The sequence below is a fragment of the Lepidochelys olivacea genome, assembly GCF_965140295.1.
Source record: "Lepidochelys olivacea isolate rLepOli2 genome assembly, chromosome: 1".
Classification (NCBI taxonomy): domain Eukaryota; kingdom Metazoa; phylum Chordata; order Testudines; family Cheloniidae; genus Lepidochelys; species Lepidochelys olivacea.
In genome coordinates, this window is record NC_140411.1 from 6,692,061 (window position 1) to 6,717,701 (window position 25,641).

At 48.4% G+C, this 25,641-nt stretch overlaps 1 protein-coding gene and 1 long non-coding RNA gene across 2 annotated transcripts; one reads left to right on the forward strand and one right to left on the reverse strand.

Moving 5' to 3' along the window:
* Window positions 1-11,115: 11,115 nt before the first annotated feature.
* LOC311514533 (olfactory receptor 51G2-like) lies at window positions 11,116-12,081 on the forward strand (the record flags this gene model as incomplete). The annotated part of the gene is made up of 1 exon (XM_084617095.1): window positions 11,116-12,081. One exon carries the CDS (start codon window positions 11,116-11,118, stop codon window positions 12,079-12,081), a length of 966 nt encoding a protein of 321 aa, XP_084473221.1.
* Window positions 12,082-13,934: 1,853 nt separating this feature from the next.
* On the reverse strand, window positions 13,935-25,429 carry LOC311513839. Its single transcript, XR_014709789.1, has 3 exons — window positions 25,307-25,429; window positions 24,587-24,758; window positions 13,935-14,486 (listed from the first exon to the last, which is right to left on the reverse strand). It is a non-coding gene; the product is annotated as an uncharacterized lncRNA (long non-coding RNA).
* Between the last annotated feature and the right edge of the window lie 212 nt (window positions 25,430-25,641).

A 25,641-nucleotide genomic window follows, 5' to 3' on the forward strand; every position in this document is an offset into this window, starting at 1 on the left:
TTCCCAAACTACTTAGCAGGTTGACTTGTAAATTCTCTGAAAACTCATTCTGCACTCAGAGAGTATGTGTTGCCATGCTGGCTAAGGCTACACCATGTTTCACAGATACAGAATCTCTGCTCTAAGAGCAAAACTTGACTCAACTTTAACTGTGGCTTCACTGTTGATGTACCTGTTCCAGCTCCTTTGCAAGCGAGGGGGCATTTTTGTTCCAAAGTCGAGTTGGAAACCCTTCAACTTTTAAACAGAGAGGGCCCCAACTCAAGCACAGATGATCAACTCAGGACAGATGATCTGTGGGGCCTGAGCCAGGAGAGTGTGTGTCACAAGTAACACGGCCGTGTCACAAGTAACATGGCAGCCAAGCAAAATGAGCAGCTGAGGAGAGCAAGGTGGGGACATCTGCAAGCGGCCCAGCACAGAGAGACGTCACTAGAGAAGAGAGCGTTGAAGGCTGCACTCAGAAGGTGGGATGTGAATCTGCTGGGAGGGCAGATACTGGGGAGAAAGGTCCTGCCACCCAGAGCCTGAGGGAGTGTGGCCACCGCCAGAGCAGGTTCCTTCCCTGCAGTATCACCACAGAGCAGCCATAGCCTGGGCACTAGTCTGGGGACATGTGAGGAGCAAATTGGGAACATTTCTTACATCCCAGCCTTAGAGGAAATCATTCATCTCTCATATGAAAGCTGGACATGATTGATCCCCTTTATTTGTTGTTTGGACTATCCCAGCTGGGGAGAGCCCTTGGACTGAGCTGGCCCCAGGTGGTTTGGCCATACCAAAGAAAGAGACAGTTGCTTCCCAAGAGAGTAGGAGAATGATCTTGCTACACACAACCACCAGAAAGTGCCTTGGGGTGAGCAGACACCCTTCATGCTGCCTTACCCCAGATGGAGACCTTGGGACATTCGCAGGGCGGTGGTAGGAAGTGGCCCAGGGAGGGCCACCTTACATAGGTGGTGGGTAGAATAGGCCAATGGAGGCTAAACCTCCCCAGCCATGCAGCCCCTGACCCGCCACCTTTGAGAGTGCGGACACCTGGGCCATGGTGACCTCACCTGTGCTCTGTCCCAAGGACCCTTCTGCTTTTCTCCCATGGCTTTCCCCATGCTCCACCTCGTCCTGTCCCTACTGCACCCTCCACTGAGGACCCTATCACCTGCTGCTTCTCCCTGAGTGCCTCCTCTTCTCCTCCGAGAGACCCTGCCACCCACTGAGTCTCTCTCCTCCTCCAACCCTTGTGACCCCGCACCCACCACTCACTGACTCTCCTCCTCCACAGACCCACGCTTGCCGCTTGCTGCGTCCATCCTCTTCTCCACCCCTATCCCCCTTGACTCTGCCACTCACCACTGACTGAGTCCCTCCTCTCCTCCTCTGCCCACCTCCATGGCCCACCAATCACCACTCGCTGACTCCCTCCTGTCCTCCACGACCCCTCCTCCATGGCTCCCCAGCCTGCTGCTCGCTGATTGCCTCCTCTCCTCTCGTCTACCCCCAACACCTGCTCCACCGAGGCCCCCACCGCTGGCCAGTGAAAAACACCAGAAAGAGTCCCACAGCTGGGCCAGGTAATAGGAGCAAGACATCAAATAAAGAGCAGAGGCATGCAAATGCCAGAGACTATCAAGTGGCGGAAAGTCCAAAGAAGGAGAGAAAGTGAACTTTGGACACTAGGTTAAGCAAAGTTGTGTCTCAGTCTTTCTCATTTACATTGGAATATAACAAAACATTTTTAGAGTACAGTGAGAAGGAAGATGCAGTTTTCTGCTTTCCTTGCAGACAGTTTTCCAGTTGAGAGACCCCTGCGTTCACTGAAAGTGGAATAAGAGGCTGGAAAAATAGACAATCTGCCATACACAAGCAGTGATTGGAAAGGTGGCATTTTTTCAAACAGTCAAAAGACGTGGGCTCTCGAGTGGCACAGTTGTCACATTCTCACAAGATGGTGTTACATGAAACCAGAGAGTATGCTGCAAAAACCGATATATTTCTTTCCCTGTCTAACCAAGGAATTCCACTGAGGGGGGCAGGAGGAGAGAGAAGAATCAGCAAACTGTGGAAACTTTCTGAAACTATGCAATTTGTTTTCACAGTATGATGAAACACTCACAAAGAAAAGGAAGGGTCCTTTCCTTCTCCGAAGCCACTCAACTCAGAAAGAGCTCTTCCAAGTTGCTGCTGCTGACATTGTGAAAAGCGCAATCATTCAGAAAGTCCAGGAGAATGGGTTTTGCACAGTTCTTGTGGATGAAGCCCACAGTTTTAAACCAGAAGAAATGCAGTCTGCGTGACATACACAGAAAATCTGGGAATAAAGGGACGATTTGTAGGATTCATTGATTGCTCTGAGCGAGGGGATGCTGGTGCCATCTATCACAACGTTAAGCAGTTCTTACAAACATCGACGACTGCAAACTTGCCAGTCATAACCCACTGTTATGATGACGCCGCTGTCATGGCAGTTCAATGGTTCCAACAGACATTTCTTGGGCTTTTCCTGGACAGTTGCTTTCAGTCCGATCCCTTTAGAGCACCAGTTCTCAAACTATGGGAGGCACGGGAATGTGTAAAGGGAGGCGCAAGCTATGTGGTTCCTTTTGTAAGAGCTCCGGCTGTCAGACCCAGGCAGCTGTAACTCAGGCAGAAGGGCCGTGTACACCCAGAGGAGGGCATAAAGGGGACAGCCGGAGCCTCGTCCAATAGAGGGTGGCAGCAGAAGCCTGGGCTGACACACCAGGTGCTGTAGGAATCTACACTAGTCCCATGAAGGGCTCTCTTGTCAACTGTGACACTTCAGATGTCCGTTGTGTGGTTCCCCCAAGTACTTAAAAACAAACTTAAAACCAGTATCAGCAGCGCGCTTACAGGGAGAAACACTTACCTAAGAAATGGATCATTTTGTGACCATGGGAGAAAAGTGTACAACACAAGCCAAAGTGAGGGCAGCAGTGGAGGTTCCAGCAAAACACAGAATCTGAAAATATGATGAAGCTTATTTCAAACTAGGCTTAACATGGAGCAGGTCCAGCCATGCACCGAGACCTCCATGAGTTGTATGTGGCAAAGTACTGGCAAAGAACAAGATGCGGCCCTGCACGCTACACCAGCCTCTCGAAACAAGACACCCTACCTTAGGATCTAAAGCCATTGAGTTTTTTCAGAGGATTATAAGAACATAAGAACGGCCATACTGAGTCAAACCAAAGGCCCTTTAGCTGAATTCCCTGTCTTCCGACAGTGGACAATATCAGGTGCTCCAGAGGGAAACAACAGAACAAGAAAGCATCAAGTGATCCATCCCCTGTCACCCATTCCCAGTTCTGGCAAACAGAGGCTAGGGACATCATCCCTGCCCATCCTGGCTAATAGCCCTTGACGGACCCAATCTCCAGGAACGTATCGAGTTCTTTTTAAAACCCTGTTAGAGTCTTGGCCTTCACAAGATCCTCTGGCAAAGAGTTTCACAGGCTCACAGTGCGTTGTGTGAGGACATACATCCTTTTGTTTGTTTTAAACCTGCTGCATATTAGTTTTGTGTGTTGTGTTCTTGTGTTAGGAACATAAGTACATAAGAATGGCCCTACTGGGTTAGACCAAACGTCCATCGAGCCCAGTGTCCTGTCTTCCGACAGTGGCCAGTGCCAGGTGCCCTAAAGTGGATGAACAGAAGAGGAAATCATCCAGTGATCCATCCCCTGTCACTCATTCCCAGCTTCTGGCAAACAGAGGCTAGGGACACCTTCCCTGCCCATCCTGGCTAACAGCCATTGATGGACCTATCCTGCATGAATTTATCTAGTTCTTTTTTGAACTCTATTATGGTCTTGGCCTTCACAACATCGTCTGGCAAGGCGTTCCGCAGGTTGACTGTCTGTTGTGTGGCATTTTATACTATATTATAGAGTGGCATTATATATTATAATATTATATTATAGAGTGGCATTATTATGTTTTCTGTCTTCTTATCAATCACTTTAATAGTGGTTCACAACATTCTGTTAACTTTTTGGACTATTGTGGCACATGGAGCAGATGTTTTCAGACAACTCTCTACCATGTCCTCAAGATCTCTTTCTTGATTGGTAACATTTAATTTAGACCCCATCATTTTCTATGTGTAGTTGAGATTCTGTTTTCTGATCTGCTTTACTGCTATCATTTGAATCTCTTAAAAGCCATGGAGGGAATTCTCCTCATGACCTCGTTGTGACACCGTGCCCCATATTCTTCATATTTGAATGATTCTGATATAATTCTGACATAATTATCATACATTTTGTACAAGATATATCTTGTCAGGTGTCATTGGAGAAGTTATAATTTGCTGAAGAGGATTATCCTCTTTGTGTCCATGTATCATTTTTGTATGTGAAGTTATGAATATTGACTATATCTGTATTTCAAATGTAGTTACAACTGGGTGATGCCCACGAGGCAAAATGCTTCCAGTCTTGACAATGGATTGTGAAGGACTTATTCAGGGTAATGAACTGGCCTTATCCCCCATCTGGTGAGCCTTCCTGAAAACCCTTCAAACTGCCTATGGCTAATCGCTGCTATGGCTCACCATGGCAGCCTGAACAAAAGATCCAGATGTAAAAGATGTTGGATTCCTTTCCCCTGTGTTCTCACCCTGGCAGGGCACACCTACCTAAAATAGCACCATACTGAAATGGGTGCAGGGCAAAGATTGGGGAAATTCCATGGCTGTTCCCTTATACAATGTGGGATACCATGATTGTGGTGATTTTGGCCACTGGGAGTGGTGAAGGAATCACACAGTGAGTGGAGAAGTCCCCATGGGACTAGTTCAGACACAGGATAGCACAACCTCTTCCTACACACTATTGAAATTTGATGCTTAGCCAATCAAAAGAGAAGATGAATTCCAAGAACAAATTGGGAGTTGCCAGATACATATCCACTTTAGACCTCACAACGAGACACTGACAAATACTGTGGATGGCAGTATCCTGGGAGAAGAAATCCTTTTCCGTGCCCTTTTGCCTGTATTAATTTCAGATCACGTCATTTGGCCTCCGCAGGGTGGCAGTTACTTCTCACAGCTAATCGAATAAATATTGCTACTGCATGGGTGGTATGCAGCGCTATGCTGCTACGATCCATTGAAAATGCTTCTTGGTCCCATAGCTTATGGAATCATTTCCCACACATCGTGCAGATGGCAGTATATTACACAAAAGAAGGCCATCATCAGTTGCTAGGCTGTGTAGGAGGAAGAGGGCCTGAAACATAATCCCTTGTAGTCGAGGCCTGGTGTGAGGCCTGAGACCTGGGTTAAAGGAGTCAAAACTTTGCAGCTATAAAGCAAAGTTAAGTTGTGAGCAAGGGACAGGCCCAGCTTACAGAATCTGGCAGAAACAGGACTGATATTGCAGAAACACACATTCCTAAGTAGTGCTCGGCAGAAGAATAAAGATGCAAACCGTTTCCAGAAAGCTGATACCAGAACACCTGGATGCTAAACCCATTCCCCAAAGATAACAGGAAGACGCTGACCCATCTGAAGGATAAGGTCAAGATAACGGCATAATGGGTAGAGATATTTGAGGAAACCAATGTGTACAAGGTAATGGATGGCAGCTGGACACGTCAATTGGTGGTACCTCAATACATGAGAGGGTGGCACCATGATACATCAGGAGTAATACTTAACTTGTTTGCGTCTGTGCATAAAGATGTATCTCAGAGGCAATGTCTTTCTCTGAATGAGGAGGGAATAGAAAGTCCCGCCATTCATGTAGCCAGTCCATTGTTTTGGCATACATGTGTTAGTGGACATGTAACCACTGATCTGGGGCATTACTATAGTGCCTCGTTCACAATAAAACTGACCAAGTTCCTTCACTGAGAACCGACTCTGAGAATTTATTGGGCAGTTCAACTGGAGCCTGCTGCGTGGGCTATCTGGCCAGAGTCAGTACAGCCGGCAGAAGGAACGAAGGCAAACAGCCAAACATCTGTCAGCAGGCTGAACAATTTGGAAGACTCAGTTTGTCCTGACAATCTGAGCCCCTGGGATCAGAGAATCATTTCTTCACTCCTGGGGGGGGGGAGGGGGGGATGGCTCTCCAGCTGAAGTTCTCCAGTGTCTATTTTCTGCTCCTCCTGCTGCTCACGGAGCTGAGGGAATTGTCTGGGAGTCCTGGCCAACCTGAAAGTCCTCAGGGACTGTTCAGGGGAATCATAAAGGTGGCTGTTCAGCACGGCGAGTGTCAGACGTGAGATTCATACACTGATTCTCAGGACTCTGCCTTCCTGGTGCAGTAGGGAGATATCGTCTCTCTGCAGAGTGGAATTTCGGTGAGTTGCCTTTTTCTGTAGGCCTGAACAGAGGCTGGGAGTGGTTGGGTCATTACAAAACCTAATTTAATTTCCCCAATACAAATTTCTCCCTACTGTTACTCATGCCTTCTTGTCAACTATCTGTAATGAGCCATTCTCTTACCCACCTTGCTCTCCCCAGCTGATGAAAGGGCCGATGCTGGGGAGAAGGGTCCTGCCACCTAGACCCTGAGCGTATGTGACCACTTTCAGAGAAGGTGCCTTTCCTGCAGTATCAAAACAGAGCAGTCAGTGCCTGGGCAGGAGGCCTGGGACATGTGAGGAACAGCCTGCGATCTTTCCTTATGTCCCAGAGACAGCTGTCTGTGATGTCCCTGTGCCCACTGAGCGATGTTCCTTGTTTCCTTGAACCAATTTTTTCTTACAGTTGCTGTTGAATAACCTATATTTGGTTTGAACTTAATGTAGTGATCAGTGGGTCAGGGAAGTGTCTGGTGTGAAGAGAGTACCACAGAGTGGGGAGAGAGCCTCCCTCCTGCATGGTTGTTTGCCCTCTTATAAGGTGCTGGCCCTGCCACAATGTTACAAATTACACCTGATAGGACACGCACACAAATGCTGCGAATTATATCTGATACTGGGAGTCAAGGCAGGCTGGAGACAAGGAGGAGGATTTTCACATGGATTCAGTATCTAAGGATCACTCCTCCTGGTGTATGATGTGCTGGCATTTAAACAATGGTGGGCCCCAAATCAAAATGGAGTCACATGTGCTAACTTTTCCTTAACACACAATCAGGACACAGCCTATCATGCCCAATTTCCTATTTCCTTACCCAGAGACATCTTCGGGTACACTTACTCTATAGATTAACACATTATGACATATATTCATACATAGTAATATCGATTATCTATTCCCTGAAACCGTTACCCTTGGCCTAACTTATGACTTCCATGTCCTGCAGTGTACCTTGCAGTTACTGGTCTGTTCCAGACCAATGGTAAACATATTCAATTCATTGTTCAGTTCCCTATTGAGTTCCCCAAAGTCAAGCGGGGTAACTGGTAGGCCATTTATCTATGCCAAAGGTTACAAACCCTTATACTAACTTGCTCTAGATAATCATGCAGGATAGAGGCCTGTAGGTTCATTGCGTTCCAGCCAACTATTATGAACAACAATTATGAATAACATGTACTGGAATTCAGCATAAACAACCCCTCCCAAATAATAGAATCAATCAAATTATTGAAAAAAAAACACACTGTAGCAAGCTAGCAAACTGGCCTTATGGGCTAGAGCTCCCCACTTAATTGCGGGAACTGGGACAAACTGATGGGTGGGATTTCAGTGACATTTGAAGAGATGTGTAACTTGTGAAATCTTCAAATACGTGATAAAAGCTGAAATGTGTAACTTTGCGGAGCAGACGTTCTGCATAAGGTGCATGCAACATCACTGCTTCCAAAAAACTGGTATCATATCATACAAATGATTGCAAATGAAAGCTTGGTCAAACAATTGACTACACAATTGATCAACAACCAGTGTGAATCACTCCTTCCTCTCACCTTCAGTGTTTAGAGACAATGAAGGCACCCATGGGGAAATAGTTCTCCTGAGCAAAAGTGCCATTGAAGTTTCCAAGCCTTCAGCATTAAAGAATTGAATGGAAATTCTTAGTTTTGTTTTTCTCATTGTGCTCCAAAGAACTGGAAAGATTCTGGAAATGGTAAATGCTTTTTCAAAACTGCTACAATCCAAAGACACAGACCTATCCAAAGCAGCAGGATTACTTCCCAAAGCCACTGATCTTGTAGCTACATTTCCAATTGAGTTCAAAGCAGCCAAACATTCAGCAAGTAAATGATCAGGACAATGGGTCAGAGAAATCAAGTCTGAGGAAAGTGCTTGAGAAAGGCAGAAAGACAGGGGAGCACTGATTTTGTGGCAGACCAGGAAGGAGAGCAACCAGGAGCTCCAAGGGAGATGAGCTGAGGGAAGGCAGAATTTCTCCCTGAACAACTGCCCAAAAGAGTGAAATGGAGGGGCGGTGGCCTGTGAGGGGCAGGGCAAATGGAAGCCCCCTTGTCCTCTCAGGGCAGCGAATATGGAGGAGCTGATGGTGTGTGAGAGGTGAGTGGGGGACTTGCACTGTTATCCTGGAGTGGGGAAATGGGTGACAGGGTGAGGAGGGGATCGAGGATCGGGGAGCGAGGATTACTGGGTTGGAGAAGGGGCTGCATAATGAGTTCATGGTTGGAATGGGGCTAGATGGAGTAGGGAGGAGAATGGATGAACGTGGTGTTGGCTTTGGCTGTTCCTAGGAGGATGTATGTTGTGGCTGCAGAATATACCTGGGGGCTGTGGGAGATTCCCTGGAACTGTGGAGAGATCTAGCTGCTTTGTTTAAGTTGCACAATAAAATAAATTGTTTCAAATCCAGGTAATGGAAAGACTACAAGTTCAGTCGCCCACGTGCCGAACAGTACACCCTTGGTGGTGTCGATCCACAATAGTACGTGGGGAATTTTGGCTCCTTAAAGCACAGGCATCTCCAGGTCTGTCAAGCTGGCACCTTTCACAAGAACTAACGTCTCTTTGAGAAAAAAATATCAGGTTCAAATCCTGACCGAAAGCAAGTCAGAGCCAGTCCCCTGACTCATGCAGTTACACCATTTACCCCAGCTCTGAGATGGGCGATTGCTGAATGTTGCGAAACATCTTGTGAATTGGGTTACCCCTAAATCCGGACACTGCACCAGTCGGTGCAGAAATACTTCAAATCATTCACCTTTTAAGTCTTTTCCATTTGTGCTGGTCGAGCTAAAACGTGTAACAATGTGATCAACGGTGATTCCCAATTGATTATCTGTCCTCCAGAGCTTTTATCCACTGGGCTATAAACATTGCTGCACTGTGTGCTTGACAGAGAGAGGGAATGCTGCTGCCCAGGCTGTTCAGGCTCTGCTTCCTCAGGAGTCAAGGATGAACACTCTCCAGCTGCTACTTTCGTGGCTTTGGTAATTGCGCTGATCACACTGGAGTTATTTCACGGACAGGGACAGGCAGTCTCAACTTCTTGGAATGTTTAATCTGTAACGAATGAGACCTGCACATTCTTATGATCAGCATCGTTATTCGTTGTTGTATATAGGACCCAAACTCCTCGGAAGACAGGTCCCTCCCTTGTGGTGCTTGCAATCTGAGGGCCCAGATGGTGCAAACATTACCCTTGTAGCACGGAATTTTCCATGAGTGAAGAACCCAAATCCCAGTGAAAGCCAGCTTGTGTTTTTAACTCCCTGTGGCACTTTTTCGTAAGTACCATTGACTTGCCTGGGGCTGTGTATGGCAAGAAGGAGCCTCAGCATGGCCATACAACGACCCAGCTCTGGTCTCTCTAGACCCATAACCTGACTGACAGTCACTAGCACCAGACACTTAACAGGAAGGGGTGCAGTTAACCCTGGAGTGGCAAATACTGAATAATCTGACCATAGTTTCTAGCCAATGGGAGAGTGTGTGTAACCTCTGAAAGGGTGACTTGCACTCCCTGCATTTCCTGCGGCTTCTGGAGGCATGGTGCTTGCTTGGCATATAACACCCCCTGGAATGTCTGCTCGGATACCATAAGTGGGAAAATGGAGCTGTTTGTCTTTGCTCCAACAAAATGTAATATCAATGAGGGTTTTGCTGGCTAAGGGCCTCTTGGGCCCGTTCATGTCCCTAGGAGTTGTACATAGAACTGAGGATAGGGGTTTTCACAGTAAACTTTGCACATGGCAAAACTCCCGGTTGAGGAATGCTGCCTCTCTCCACAGGGCTGGATCTCACCCAGTGTAAGCAAAGGAGGCATCTAGAATGAAGATAGAACACAGCTAACATTCACAGTCTTCAGAGGCTCCTTTTCTTTTCGTCCCCTCCCCCTCCAATAATAACATCATGTACAATAGCGAGGGAAGCCTTATTTACAGCTAAAACACAGCAGAGCTGGATTGTGTTCCCTGTTCTACCACAGCCTTCTCGTGCGGCTTTGGACAAGTCCCTGTCAGACATCACTGAGTAGTTTGTATGAACGCTTCTCAGCCCATGGACCATTCACAATACACATCATTGTTCTCCTCTCACAGGATTTTTAAATAGCTAAACTTAAATAGTTACTTTTTTTATCATGGACCCAAGTTAAAGAGTTGAGATCTGGATCCAGACTGAAATCTTGTTCCAGAATGTACGAGTGTTCTGATCCAGTGTTTTGGTTCAGGTCCACTCTGCTTTTCTTATGTTCCCTTTAATAATGAGTTCATAGAAGTCTTCATATGCCAAGCTCCATCTAGGGGAGAGGGTGTAGTCTAGTCTAGTGAAGGGGCACTCATCTGAGAGCCTGGAGACCTGACTTCTGTCACTGATCTCCTGAGTGACCTTGCACATGTTGCTTACCTGTTTTGTGCTTTAGTTTTCCCTTCAGTTAAATGAGGATCTATATCCTCCATCTTCTGAGTGTCAATGGGCGTTGAATCAGACCCATTGATACTTGTGCTCTTTTGTAAATCACTTGGAGATTTATAAATGCAAAGCTCTATATAAGAACAGGATATTGTTCGTAATGGGATTTTATAACTGATCTGGGGATGTGTGAGTACCACCAGGGTTTTTAATCAAGGTACTGACTCCAACCTGTCTGAAGAGCAGGGGTAGGATGGGCCATATTTTCTCTCATGGTGTCATGTATTTTTAATCATGTTGCTTTTAATTGTAGGGTATGTGGTTTAAGAAACTGACCAGAACCTCCCCAGTGCATCATGCCAACCTGCAATGAAAGCAACATCAGTCCTGCAAGATTCCTCCTGGCAGGCATCCCTGGGCTGGAAGCTGATGGCCCCTGGATCTCCATCACTTTCTGTTCCATGTACCTCATTGCAATTTTAGGAAACAGTCTGATTCTGTTTGTGATCAAGACACAGCAGAATCTCCATCAGCCCATGTACTTGTTCCTTTCTATGTTGTCTGTCACCGACCTTGGCTTATCTGTTTCCACCTTGCCAACAATGCTCAGTGTCTTCCTGTTTAACACCAGAGAAATTGGCATTGATGTCTGTCTGACCCAACTTTTCTTTATTCACACTTTCTCCATGATGGAATCCTCTGTACTCGTAGCCATGGCATTTGACCGCTTTGTTGCAATACGCCACCCACTGAGATACGCTTCAACTTTAACCAGTGCAAGGATAGGAAACATAGGGCTGGCGATAATAATCAGGGGTAGTGGTCTGCATATCCCAGCTGTCATTCTTCTCAAGAGGTTGCCGTACAGCAGGATCCAACCTCTCTCTTATTCATATTGTTTGTATCCAGATGTGATGAAGATGGCCTGCGCAGACACTGCATCCAGCAGCTTCTATGGTTTGTTTGTTATCATTTTTTCTCTGGGATTAGACTCAGTGCTCATTGTCTTGTCTTACATCATGATCCTTCAGACTGTATTGAGTATCACATCCTGGCAAGAGCGTCTCAAGGCTCTAAACACCTGTGTCTCCCACATCTGCGTCAGCCTGCTTTTCTACACCCCACCGATCAGTTTGTCTATGATTCACAGATTCAAGAAACAGGCACTCCCTCAGAGTCAAATTCTTCTGTCTTATCTCCACCTCCTCTTCCCCCCGGTGCTCAATCCCATTGTATACAGCATAAAAACCAAAGAGATTCGTAAACGGATCATGAAGATCTTTCAAAACTATTCCACTAAGAGAGTCCAATGTGGGCACTGATTTGGTCTGTCTAATCTTTCTCGGCGCCAATATGGCCCGCGGTGTCCAAGTGCCTCGGTCACACTGAGCCAGTGAGGATTAAGCAACGAGCAGGCCAGTTGAAGTAAAAGGAACCCTTAAGGACATATTAGAAAAGTATTGAAATTGGAAACAGGGCCGTTCCTCATGGATAGCTAGCAAAGCCACGGTAAATAAACTAGAGTTCTTGAAACATAGGCCTGTATTGTTAGAGAATCAAAAGTAGATACTAATTGTATTTGTCTGGGTTTATCTAAGTCTTATTACAAGTTCAACAATGTGACCAAATTAGCTTGTAGATGATAAATTTCAGTTCCTGTAAACCATGTTTCATGACCTGTGTTACGAATTACACCTGGTAGGACACACACACAAATGCTGCGAATTACACCTGATAGGACACGCACACCAGTGCTGCGAATTATACCTGATAGGTCACGCACAGTTCGAATCTAGGCTGAGGCACAGAAACAAAGTCCACAACTGCAGAGTTCCCAAAAGACACTAAGTTTATTACGCTCGAGCGTGGTGCCCCCCTGCTAGCCAGGAGGGAACCCTGAATGCAGATTATACAAAGGTTATATACCTTTTAGCAAAGCATGTTGCCCTCGTGCATCGGAAACCTTAGCCAATAAACAAACCCTTGTTTTATCTACCACCTATCCCTGCTTGGTGCATTCCTCGTGCTATACCAGTATGTTAATTACACAGCATGGTCCTAAAGCCATGCATCAGTAACTTTTATTATCAGGATGGGAGGCCTCAAATCAAGGCCGAGAAACCGGGAGTTAAAGACTGACAGAAACCAGATCCTGGGAGACAAGGCAGGCTGGAGACAAGGAGGAGGATTTTCACAGGGATTCAATATCTAAGGATTACTCCTCCTGGTGTATGATGTGCTGGCATTTAAACAATGGTGGGCCCCAAACCAAAATGGAGTCACATGTGCTAACTTTTCCTTAACAGTCCTCCCTGTTTTTTTTTTGTACGTCAGTAAGCTATATCGGGGCTGAGTAACCGCGCTGCAGGGTTAGCAACTGCCAACAGCACATACTGCAGCATTGTAGGCATACAAAAAATAACGCAAAAACAATAACAGTCAAAAAAAGTAAATACAAAATACGCCGTCCCCAAGTCCCCACATCTGGTAGCCATGAGGTGAGCCAGTCCCAGACCTCCTGGAATCCGGCACTGGTAGTGTCGAGGCTGATGTGGTGGAATAGGGCTGCCTGTTGCTTGAGGATGTGGATGTCAGTTTCCACCCTATGATGCTGATTTACAAATACGCAACAGCTTGAATTGACCAGAGCACAAACCCCGCCCTGATTTGCAAGGAGATAATCCAGGGCTAGGCGGTTTTGCAATGTAGTTTGGGATAGCTGGGTGACTTCAATTTGAAGGGCAGAGAGAGCATCTGCAGTAGCATTTGCCATTAGTTCCAAAGCAGCTGAAATGTTAACTATAGCTTTTTCCAGCTCACCTTCTTCCAACCATGGCAGAAACCAACGCACAAAGGACTGAAAGCCTTTGGGCCGATAAGAAAGGGGGTTTAAAGGAATACTTCGTCGGTCCCTCCATACTAGATTGCGGATCTCTCCCCGGGTCAGGTTCTGGTGTACTGTCACGGCGGGTACTATAGCCCCTAAGGTACATGGACCACACCATCCTGCTGGGAGAACCTTATAAGCTGTGTGATTGCATAACCAATACCAGCCAGACCCCTCGGGGACCGGCCACGGTGTTCTGGAGTAAGTGGAGGGGCCTCCCGCACCAGAGCTGATTTGGGTGGTGTCCTTGCACCCTACAAAATTCCCTACAAAAACTGTATTTTCCATGCTCTTACGTCGTGACACACATAAAGCATAATTACCCTGGGCCACCATATCAATAGACCATATTTGGATTGTAACATTCCAGTTAAATGTAGTGTTTGCCCATAGCTTGGTTTGGAGCATTCGATTAAGGGGGATAGGTACCCCTACCAACGGGACCCCCTGACCTAAATATGTGGGGGTATGAATACAAATCCAACACTGCATTCGATTTACACCCTGTTTGATAGCACGGGTTAAATTTAAGAAGCTATTGCCCTCCCATCCTTGTACTGGACTTGGGAATAGGGAGAGGATCCCCCAGGCAAACCATACCAATGTCGACATCCTCCCCCGTACCATACAAAAAACACTACCCCCAATGTAAGTCCAATAAACAGGAACACAAAAAGTCCTGGTGGGCTGTGAAGGTCCCAGTAGCTGGAAAGCTCAGTCCATGGGTTGGTTGTAGTGTTCATTCGTGAAGTGGCTCGTCTGCTGGCTCGCCAGGGTCAGGTGGGGGTTCTGTTGCCAACTTGACGTAGCTATGGTGAATCCAGGAACCTTTACCTGCAACTTTTAAAGCAGAATAAGTACATAACAGAACCTGATACGGCCCCTCCCACCGGGGTTCCAGGGGGTCGGTGCGGGGGATCTTTTTTACCATTACCCAATCCCCTGGCTTAAAGGAATGAACTTGTAACCCTAAGGGTGCGGTTTGAAACAACTGAGCTTCAGACTGGTTGTCAGTCAGCTCCTTTTGCAGTCTAGCAACATATCTGGCCAAAGTTTCATCTCCATCCAAGAGGCTAGCATGTACAGGAACATAAGTTCCCGGGACCAAAGCTGGTCTCCCAAACAGTACCTCAAATGGGGACAGGCCTAGGGGCATGCGTGGCGTTCGTCTTATATGCCATAAAACTATAGGCAAGGCCTCTGGCCACTTAAGTCCAGTTTCCTTATGTAAGCAGTGTCAGGATGAGCTCCACCCTGACATCTGGTGGTGAGGTGTGGCAAGTTGTGGAAAAGAACTTCAGGGGCCGATCTCATTTGCATAGGCACACCCACCACGCCTAGAATGAGACCATAGCTGCCCAAATGGTCACTTTGGCTGCTGTGGGATCCCCAGTGTCTCTGTTATTGGGGCAGGAAGAATAAATTGCTATTACCCTGATTATGGGAACTGTGCTTGGAACTGTACGTGGCCTTTTGTTATGATGGAGGGATTCACCATCAACTAAGTAGCACTCGCTAGGCAAGGGTCATGGGTTCCAAAACTGTGTGAATGGAGAGAGGCTGGGGATAAGTATTAATACTTGGTGGCATGGGCCCCTTGGTGAGGGCCTTACATGCTGATTGCACTTCCTCCTCTCTCCACTGTGGAATATCAGAGCTAATTTTGATTTCATTAGAAGTCTAGTTATAGGCTGCTGAGCTCACTTTGGGCTGACAGTGCACCAGCACTGGGGCTCCCCTACTATAAGCTGAATTCACCTAAGAGCTGAAATCACTGAGTGTTGTGTTAAGTAGTGGGGGAGCCTGAAGATATATTGTGGAGCAATTTGCGGGACGGCTGGTGAAGCAGTTCGACGCGGAGCAGTGTGTGGATGGCAGGAGCTGCTTGTGGGCCGTGGAGCTGAGTGAAGGAGTTCGTGGGGCGGCTGGCGGAGCGGAGCGCAGCTGAGTGAAGGAGTTCGTGGGGCGGCTGGCGCTAGCGGACCGCAGCTGAGCGAAGGAGTTTGTGGGGCCGCTGGCGGAGCGCAGCTGAGTGAAGGAGTTCGTGGGGCGGCTGGCGGAGCGGAGCGCAGCTGAGCAAAGGAGTTCGTGGGGCGGCTGGCGGAGCGGAGCGCCGCTATGGAGCTATGGGGCGGTCAGCTTCAGATCACGTAAGGTGCCTCTTACCCCTGTCCCATTTCCACCCAGATTGGGAGGTAAAGCTCTGCCGATAAACTTTCGAACTCTGGGGCTGCCCTGACCAGGGACAGAGACTTTTGGGGCATTGGACTTTTGGGACTTTGGGTGATTTGGGGTTGCTGGACTCAAGAACCAAAGGGAAAAGGGCATGCCCCAATTTGCCTGGGGTGGGGTTGTTTTTGCTCATGGGTTGTGTTATGAATCCTGTTGGTGGTGTTTCCCCAACATAATGCCACATTGTTTCTCTCTGTTATTAAAAGACTTTTGCTACACTCAGACTATGTGCTTGCGAGAGGGGAAGTATTGCCTCTTGGAGGCGCCCAGCGGGGGTGGTATATATTGGTCCCAGGTCACTGGGTGGGGGCTCGAGCCGGTTTGCATTGTGTTATTGGAATGGAACCCCTAGATATTGAACCCGGCCCTTGTTGCTGCCAACTCTGACGGGCAGAAGGGTTACATTTTTGGGGGCTCGTCCGGGATCGCCTGGGTCAGTACCCCTCGCAAGCACCTGTTGAGTGATCCACTACATTGGGAAACAATTTATATTTTTTTTTGTTTGTGCTTATATTTTGAGGAAATTACTGTTTGTATAATGGCTAATATGTCAGGTTTGTTGGGCCCTGGCTCAGCAGCTTCTAGCTCAGAGGCTGCAGCCTCGGCTGATGATTGGACAAAAGCTCTGGGGCAAATATTGGAAAAGGTTGTGCTTCCCCATGCTGAGTCAGACTCTTGTCGTAAGTTAAGATTATTTGCTGGGGAGGAGGAGTTTGAACCCTGGTTAGAGCATACCACTGAAATGCTGCAAGAGTGGGCCGTACCAGATGCAGAAAAGCGAAGATGCCTTATAGAGAGCCTTGGCGGCCCAGCATTAGATGTGATTCGCACCCTGAAGCTCATTGACCCTGGGGTCAGTGTGAAGGACTGCCTAGAGGCCCTTGAACACAACTTTGGGAGCGTAGAGGGCCCTGAAGACAGCTACTGTAAGTTCCTTAATTCCCGACAACAAAAGGGCGAGAAGGCTTCAGCCTATATACAGAGACTGGAGAGACTGCTTCAGAGAGCTGTCATGAGGGGAGCAGTGACTGCTGAGCAGATGGATCAGACCAGACTGGCTCAAATTGTAAGAGGAACTCAGTATCAGAACCCGATTCTACTTCATCTCCGGCTAAGAGAACGACGGGAACATCCCCCAAGTTACTCCCAGCTGATAAAAGAGGTCCGAGAGGAGGAAGAAAGGCAGGCTGCCAGTGAGTTTTGGGAAGCCCAAACATCGGAGCCAGCCAGCACAACACCACTGCAAATGGCCAGTGTACTGATGGCGAGCACCAGAGAGGAACTTGCCCAACAAATGCAGGTCCTGACGGAACGGATAGCTGAGCTGCAAAGTACCGTTGACCGAGTTAAGACTTCTAGGAATAAGAAGCCTCAAACTGTGGCGATTGAGAAGCCCGCACTTAGAGCCACCATCCCCCCCAGGCGAAGGGGGAAAGGTCAATTCTTCTGCTACCGATGTGGTCAGGATGGACACAGTGCTGCCAAGTGCCGTAATGAAGAAAACCCCTCCTTAGTGTATGGAAAGCTGAGGATCAGTTGGGAGAGATCCGGTAGCTGCCAGAGGGTCTGGGGACGGGGACCCCCCAGGTCTGCAGGATTTGAAGATTCCCCCAGAAAAGACTGTCCAGCTGGGATCCCTGCAGGACTGATAGGGCCTCGAGCAGAGGTCATGGTGAGGATCGAAGGGGTGGAGTGTAAAGCAGTGCTTGACACTGGATCTCAAGTGACTATTATATTTCAGTCATTCTACCAACAGATGCTTAGGCACCTGCCTATACAGCCACTGACTGGCCTTGGCCTATGTGGCCTCAGCATGGATGAATACCCCTATCAAGGGTATGTCATAGTGCACCTGGAATTCCCAGAGGAGGTTGCTGGGGTAAGAGAAGAGGTAGACACAGCTGCCTTAATATGCCCTGACCCTAAAGGGACTTCTGATGTGTCTGTGCTGATAGGGACCAACTCCAGTCTCTTCAAGGTACTCACGGATTACTGCAGAAGGCGGGCTGGGGACCAGTACCTGAATACCCTGATGATCCATACGCTTTGTGCTGAAGCCTATAGGAAAATTGAGAGCGCTAAAAGGGACACATCTGAGCTACCGCTTGGGGCACTGAAGTACGCGGGCACAACCCCCTTAGTAGTGCCTGCAAGGACGGAGCAAGAAGTGCTTGTCATGAGTACCTGTCTGAAAGGCAGTAAAGGGACGTTAGCAATGATAGAGCAGCCGATGGGAGGAGAGCTCCCTGAAGGAGTGCTGGTCCCCAGTGGAGTCATAACCCTACCTGCTGAAGCCCAGGAAAGGGTGACTATATTGATTGCTAATGAAACGAGTCGTGATATTTTTGTGAAGCAAGGACAAAAGATAGCAGACCTCTTTGAGCCTGAGTCGATTGTAAAACCCCAGTATGAAACTCCAGTTTCGGCAATAGACCCAGCAAAGTTTGACTTTGGAGATTCACCAGTGTCCGAGGACTGGAAAGATCGCCTGAGGAAGAAACTTTGTGAAAGATCCAAGGTGTTCTCACTGCATGAGTGGGATGTGGGATGTGCAAAAGGAGTAGAGCACAATATCAGACTACATGACTCTCGACCTTTCAGGGAGAGATCTAGGAAGATTGCTCTCTCTGAGATGGAAGATGTGCGACATCATCTTCAGGAGCTGGCTGCGAATGGCATCATTACAGAGTCCCGCAGCCCATACGCCTCACCCATTGTGGTAGTCCGCAAAAAGAATGGGAAAATCCGGATGTGTATTGACTACCGCACCCTAAACAGCCGTACTGTGGTCGACCAGTACACTATGCCTCGAGTGCAAGACGCCTTAGACTGTTTGCTGGGAAGCCAGTGGTTCTCTGTGTTGGATCTTCGAAGTGGATACTACCAGATCCCTCTGGGAGAAGAAGATAAGGAGAAGACAGCCTTCATCTGCCCATTAGGGTTTTATGAGTTTGAACGCATGCCCCAAGGGATTTCTGGAGCACCTGCCACCTTTCAACGTCTCATGGAGAAAGTTGTGGGAGACATGAATTTACTGCAAGTGTTAGTTTATTTGGATGACCTGATTGTGTTTGGAAGAACCTTAGAGGAGCATGAAGAAAGACTTCTTAAAGTGCTTGATAGGTTGGAGGATTATGGTCTGAAGCTTTCAATTGACAAATGCCAGTTCTGCAGAACCTCAGTGAAGTATGTGGGTCACATTGTGTCCCAAGAAGGTGTGAGTACTGATCCTGATAAAATAGAAGCACTCACTACATGGCCACGTCCAAGTAACTACAGAGAACTCAAGACCTTCCTTGGATTTAGTGGCTACTACCGCAGATTTGTGAAAAACTATGCTACGATTGTAAAGCCTCTGAATGATCTTACCAGGGGACATCAGTTCAGCAAGAACAAATCTAAGTCCAAGAATAAGGGGAGGTCCCCAAAGCCTCCTGTGCAGAGACACAATGGCCCCTTTGCACCATTTGGGCCACGGTGGGATGAGAGATGTGAAAGGGCTTTTCAAGAAATCATTACTTGCCTAACTCATGCTCCAGTCCTAGTTTTTGCTGACCCAAGCAAACCATTTATCCTGCATACTGATGCCAGTTTGGAGGGTCTGGGAGCAGTCCTGTACCAGGAAGTGGAAGGCAAATGTAAACCTGTAGCCTTTGCCAGCCGAGGATTGTCTGATAGTGAAACTCGCTATCCCACCCACAAGCTGGAGTTTTTGGCCTTGAAATGGGCCATCACTGAGAAATTTCGAGACTACTTGTATGGTGCTCAGTTTCAGGTGTGGACAGATAACAATCCACTGACTTATGTGTTAACAAGTGCTAAGCTGGATGCTACAGGGCAGAGATGGGTGGCCGCCTTGGCTAGCTATGAGTTCAGCATTCAGTACCGATCAGGGAGAAGCAATGTAGATGCAGATGCATTGTCCAGGCGTCCGCAGGCTCCAGAAGTTGCTGTGATACCCACAGATGGAGTGAGAGCTATTTGCAGTGTGAGTCGCCGAGAGCCAGAGGCCCGTGAAGACTTTCAGGGATGTGTTGCAGAAGCTTTGGGCCTGCCCCCTGAATGCATGCCTTCTGCTTCGGTGAACTATATTGCATTAGACCAATCTCCTTTGCCCATGCTCAATGCGGCTGACTGGCAAGAAGCCCAGCGGCAAGATATTGACATTCGTGATACACTACTTGCCAAAAGGGAGGGGCGAAGCCCAACTGCGGTTGTCCCACCTAACCCGGAGGGTAAACTACTATTGAGAGAATGGACCAAACTAAAACTGATTCAGGGAGTGCTACACCGAATGACCACTGACCCTTTACAAAAACAACGAGCACAACTAGTACTGCCAAAAAAGTACAGAGCCCTGGCCATGAGGGCCCTGCATGATGACTTTGGGCATTTAGGGATGGAGAGGACCCTGGAACTTATTCGTAGTAGGTTCTATTGGCCCCGAATGGCTGAAGATGTTCGCAGGAAATGTGAGACTTGCGCTCGATGTGTTCAAAGGAAAACTCTGCCCACGAGGGCTGCATATCTCAAGAACATCACCAGCAACAAACCTTTGGAGTTGGTATGCATTGATTTCTTGTCTGTAGAGGTAGACAAGAGGAATGTTGGAAACATTCTAGTAGTGACTGACCATTTTACACGGTATGCACAAGCATATCCCACACGTGATCAGAGGGCCACCACCGTTGCTCGAGTATTGTGGGACAAATATTTCTCAGTCTATGGATTCCCGGCTCGGATACACTCTGATCAGGGGCGGGATTTTGAGAGTCACCTTCTGAAGGAGGTGCTGAAGATAGCAGGAATTAAAAAGTCTAGGACAACGCCTTATCACCCCCAAGGTGATCCTCAGCCAGAGAGGTTCAATCGAACCCTATTAGATATGTTGGGAACTTTGCGACCAGAGCAGAAGGCAACCTGGAGCCAGCATGTCGCATTTCTGGTGCATGCCTACAATGCCACAAAGAACGATGCTACGGGAGTCACCCCATATCTCTTGATGTTTGGGCGAGAACCAAGATTACCCATAGACTTGTGCTTTGGTGTATCAGAGGATGGAGATAGCTATGAAACTCATCAGCAATATGTATCCCGACTAAGAGAAAAGCTGCGGGATGCTTATCGCTTAGCTACCGCTGCGGCTCGGAAGAACGCAGACCGCAACAAACATCGATATGATGCTAGAGTGCGTTCGCAGGAGCTCCAGCCGGGGGACAGAGTCCTGCTGCGAAATTTGGGTATTGCTGGCAAACACAAGATAGCTGACAGATGGAAGGCAATACCTTACCTGGTGATGGAAAAGCTGGGAGATCTGCCGGTCTACAAGATCAAACCTGAAGACGGTCCAGGGCAAATAAAGACGGTGCATAGAAACCTTTTGCTCCCTGTGGGGGAATTGGTAAGCACCCCTTGTGAGATGGGCCACGGCAGGGCCGCCGGGCAGAACAGAGGTGCTAGACCAAAGCCGCCATCCAACACAGACAGTGGGCCCCCTGCAGCTAACTTACCCCTATTCTGCACATCTGAGAGTGAGTCTGAGGAGGAAGACACAACCCTGGTGTATCCTGGGATGGAGACAAGATTTCAGTCTCGATCAGCTGAACCAAACGAGAGTTCTCCCTTTTCCGCCCTAAACCCATTGGCGGAACTATTTAGGCCCCTTTCTGATACCCCGGTGCTGCTGATGAGACCCCCCTGTGATGACAAACACAGGTTATTGGACAATGGGGACAGACAGGTAGAGGATGTCCTGGGCACCTTGGACCCTCCAGCGTTAGAACTAGGAGTGCAGGGGCCTACGCCAGTAGCCGAGGGACCCTCCAGGGAAGCCTCTCCATCCGTCACTCAAGAGGATGTTCCCCTTACTTCGGCAACAGAGATTCTCAATAGACGAGACAGGGTGATAAGACCAGTGAAACGGTTAACTTATGATGCACCTGGGGTGACTAGTGAGGAGCCAATACATTTAGCACACAGGCTTGTGGAAGCTAAAGTGGGCTTCCTGAGGCCCTTTGGAGGAAACCAATGAGTTGGTATAAAGGGAGTGTGATTTGTCGGGACGACAAAGTCTCGGCTGGGGGGAGGATGTAAGCAGTGTCAGGATGAGCTCCACCCTGACATCTGGTGGTGAGGTGTGGCAAGTTGTGGAAAAGAACTTCAGGGGCCGATCTCATTTGCATAGGCACACCCACCACGCCTAGAATGAGACCATAGCTGCCCAAATGGTCACTTTGGCTGCTGTGGGATCCCCAGTGTCTCTGTTATTGGGGCAGGAAGAATAAATTGCTATTACCCTGATTATGGGAACTGTGCTTGGAACTGTACGTGGCCTTTTGTTATGATGGAGGGATTCACCATCAACTAAGTAGCACTCGCTAGGCAAGGGTCATGGGTTCCAAAACTGTGTGAATGGAGAGAGGCTGGGGATAAGTATTAATACTTGGTGGCATGGGCCCCTTGGTGAGGGCCTTACATGCTGATTGCACTTCCTCCTCTCTCCACTGTGGAATATCAGAGCTAATTTTGATTTCATTAGAAGTCTAGTTATAGGCTGCTGAGCTCACTTTGGGCTGACAGTGCACCAGCACTGGGGCTCCCCTACTATAAGCTGAATTCACCTAAGAGCTGAAATCACTGAGTGTTGTGTTAAGTAGTGGGGGAGCCTGAAGATATATTGTGGAGCAATTTGCGGGATGGCTGGTGAAGCAGTTCGACGCGGAGCAGTGTGTGGATGGCAGGAGCTGCTTGTGGGCCGTGGAGCTGAGTGAAGGAGTTCGTGGGGCGGCTGGCGGAGCGGAGCGCAGCTGAGTGAAGGAGTTCGTGGGGCGGCTGGCGCTAGCGGACCGCAGCTGAGCGAAGGAGTTTGTGGGGCCGCTGGCGGAGCGCAGCTGAGTGAAGGAGTTCGTGGGGCGGCTGGCGGAGCGGAGCGCAGCTGAGCGAAGGAGTTCGTGGGGCGGCTGGCGGAGCGGAGCGCCGCTATGGAGCTATGGGGTGGTCAGCTTCAGATCACGTAAGGTGCCTCTTACCCCTGTCCCATTTCCACCCAGATTGGGAGGTAAAGCTCTGCCGATAAACTTTCGAACTCTGGGGCTGCCCTGACCAGGGACAGAGACTTTTGGGGCATTGGACTTTTGGGACTTTGGGTGATTTGGGGTTGCTGGACTCAAGAACCAAAGGGAAAAGGGCATGCCCCAATTTGCCTGGGGTGGGGTTGTTTTTGCTCATGGGTTGTGTTATGAATCCTGTTGGTGGTGTTTCCCCAACATAATGCCACATTGTTTCTCTCTGTTATTAAAAGACTTTTGCTACACTCAGACTATGTGCTTGCGAGAGGGGAAGTATTGCCTCTTGGAGGCGCCCAGCGGGGGTGGTATATATTGGTCCCAGGTCACTGGGTGGGGGCTCGAGCCGGTTTGCATTGTGTTATTGGAATGGAACCCCTAGATATTGAACCCGGCCCTTGTTGCTGCCAACTCTGACGGGCAGAAGGGTTACACTTACAAAACTTTGCTACCATTGTCTTTATTGTTCGGTTCATGCGCTCCACCTGACCTGCAGACTGGGGGTGGTACGGGGTGTGTAATTGTCGAATAATCCCCAAGCACCGGTACAGTTCCTCCAAAATCTTTGCAGTAAAGTGTGAGCCCCGATCTGAATCAATGACTTCAGGGACACCAAACCTGGGTACAATGTCTTTCATTAAGAACTTGACCACAGATCTTGCATCTGCCTTTCTGGTTGGTATTGCTTCAGGCTGTCCGGAAAGTTGGTCCACTATAACAAGGAGGTGGTGAAACTCTGAGCATTTAGGCATTTCTGCGTAGTCCATCTGCAAGCGCTGAAACGGGAAGTTTGCCCAGGGTCTCCCCCCTTTTGAGTTGGCATCGAGCCGAGTCTTAGCAGAGAAGGCCAGGCAAGTAGGGCAGGACCCAAGAACTCGCTTTACCACGGGATAAACATGCGGTGCTGCCCAGAACTTTAGTATGGCAGCCACCGTGCCCTGAATACCAGCGTGACCCAGGGAATGAAAATAATGAGCAGCTGCGAGTAGATAACGACGGGGGAGAATAGGTTTGTTCCCGATCCGCCAAACCTTATCGGAGCCCTTAGATCCCTCCCAGCGTTTCCAGTCATGCAGCTCCTCCAAGGATACGTCAGCATACAGCAGTGTCCAGTCAGCAGGTGGGAAGGACACATCCAGGGGGAGGGAAGCTGAAACCAGAAGGGGCTGTAGAGCTGCAGCCTTTGCGGCTGAATCAGCTAATGCATTGCCCTGAGATACAACACTGTTAGACTGCCTGTGCGCATAACAATGAACCACCGCCACCTGACGAGGGGCCTGAATAGCTTCCAAAGGGCAGAGATTAGAGGGCCATTAGCGATTTTTGTGCCTGAGGAGGTTAAAAATCCTCATTGCTTCCAGAGCTGGCCTGTAGCATGACAAACCCCAAAAGCATACTTAGAGTCTGTATAAATGGTAACAGTTTTTCCTGAAGACAATAAGCAAGCCCTGGTAAGCGTGTGTAACTCTGCACCCTGGGCACTGAAGGAAGGTGGTAGGGGGGCAGCCTCGATAACGTCTGCCTGAGAGGTAACCGAATAGCCCGAGACCTGGTGGCCATTTAAATAGTACGAGGACCCATCTGTGAAAAGAAGTAAATCGGGCTCTACTAAAGGGGAGTCCGCTAAATCCGGGCGGGGCTTACCATTCTGCGCGACGACATCCATGCATACATGGTGAGGGGTACCGTCCTCTGGGAGGGGTAGCATTGTGGCTGGATTGAGGATGTTACAGCGGCGTAAAGTAACGTTGTCAGCGGCCAACAGGATTAGTTCATATTTATGAGCCCGCTGTGGAGACAATGCCTGTGTAGAATGCTGTTTTAAAAGAATTTCAACCTCATGAGGGACCCAGACAATCAGAGGGTGCCCCAAAACAATAGGTCATGACCGTTCAACCATGACAGCAGCAGCAGCAACAGACCGTACACAGGAGACAGAGCCCTGAATCACAGGGTCCAGTTGTACTGAATAATAGGCTACGGGGCGTGGGCGACCCCCCAGGTATTGCAAAAGGACGCCGCTAGCCACTCCCTGCCGTTCATGAGTGAAAAGAGAAAATGGTTTACCGTAATCCGGGAATCCCAAGGCGGGCGCAGAGATCAGAGCCTTTTTGACGGATTTAAAAGCATTTTCCATTTCCAGGGTCCAGGAGACAGGATCGAGGGTCAGTGCTGTAGTAGCTTGAACTAACGGTTTTACCAATTCTCCGAAAGCCACAACCCAGGGTCGACAGACCCCGCAGCCCCCAGGAAAGCCCGTAACTGCTTTTTTGTAGTCGGACGTGGGTCATTCTGGATTGCCCGAACCCTATCAGGGGATAGTAAGCGCTCCCCAGGTCTAATTACAAAACCCAAATAAATTACCTGATCTAGGCACAGCTGCAACTTGGATGGGGAAGCACGATGACCCTTATTAGCTAATGCAGTAAGCAAAACAACAGAGTCAATTAAACATGCGTTATAATCTGAGGCAGCGATTAGCAAATCATCCACGTACTGAACCAGGACAGACGAACTAGGCAAAACAATGTCTTTTAAATCCTCGGTGAGAATCCAGGAAAAAATAGTAGGGGATCCTGAGAACCCCTGGGGAAGACGCGTCCATGTTAGCTGCTGACCCTTCCAGGTAAATGCGAATAAATATTGAGAATCAGGGTGCAAAGGAATACTGAAAAATGCTGCACACAAATCTATGACAG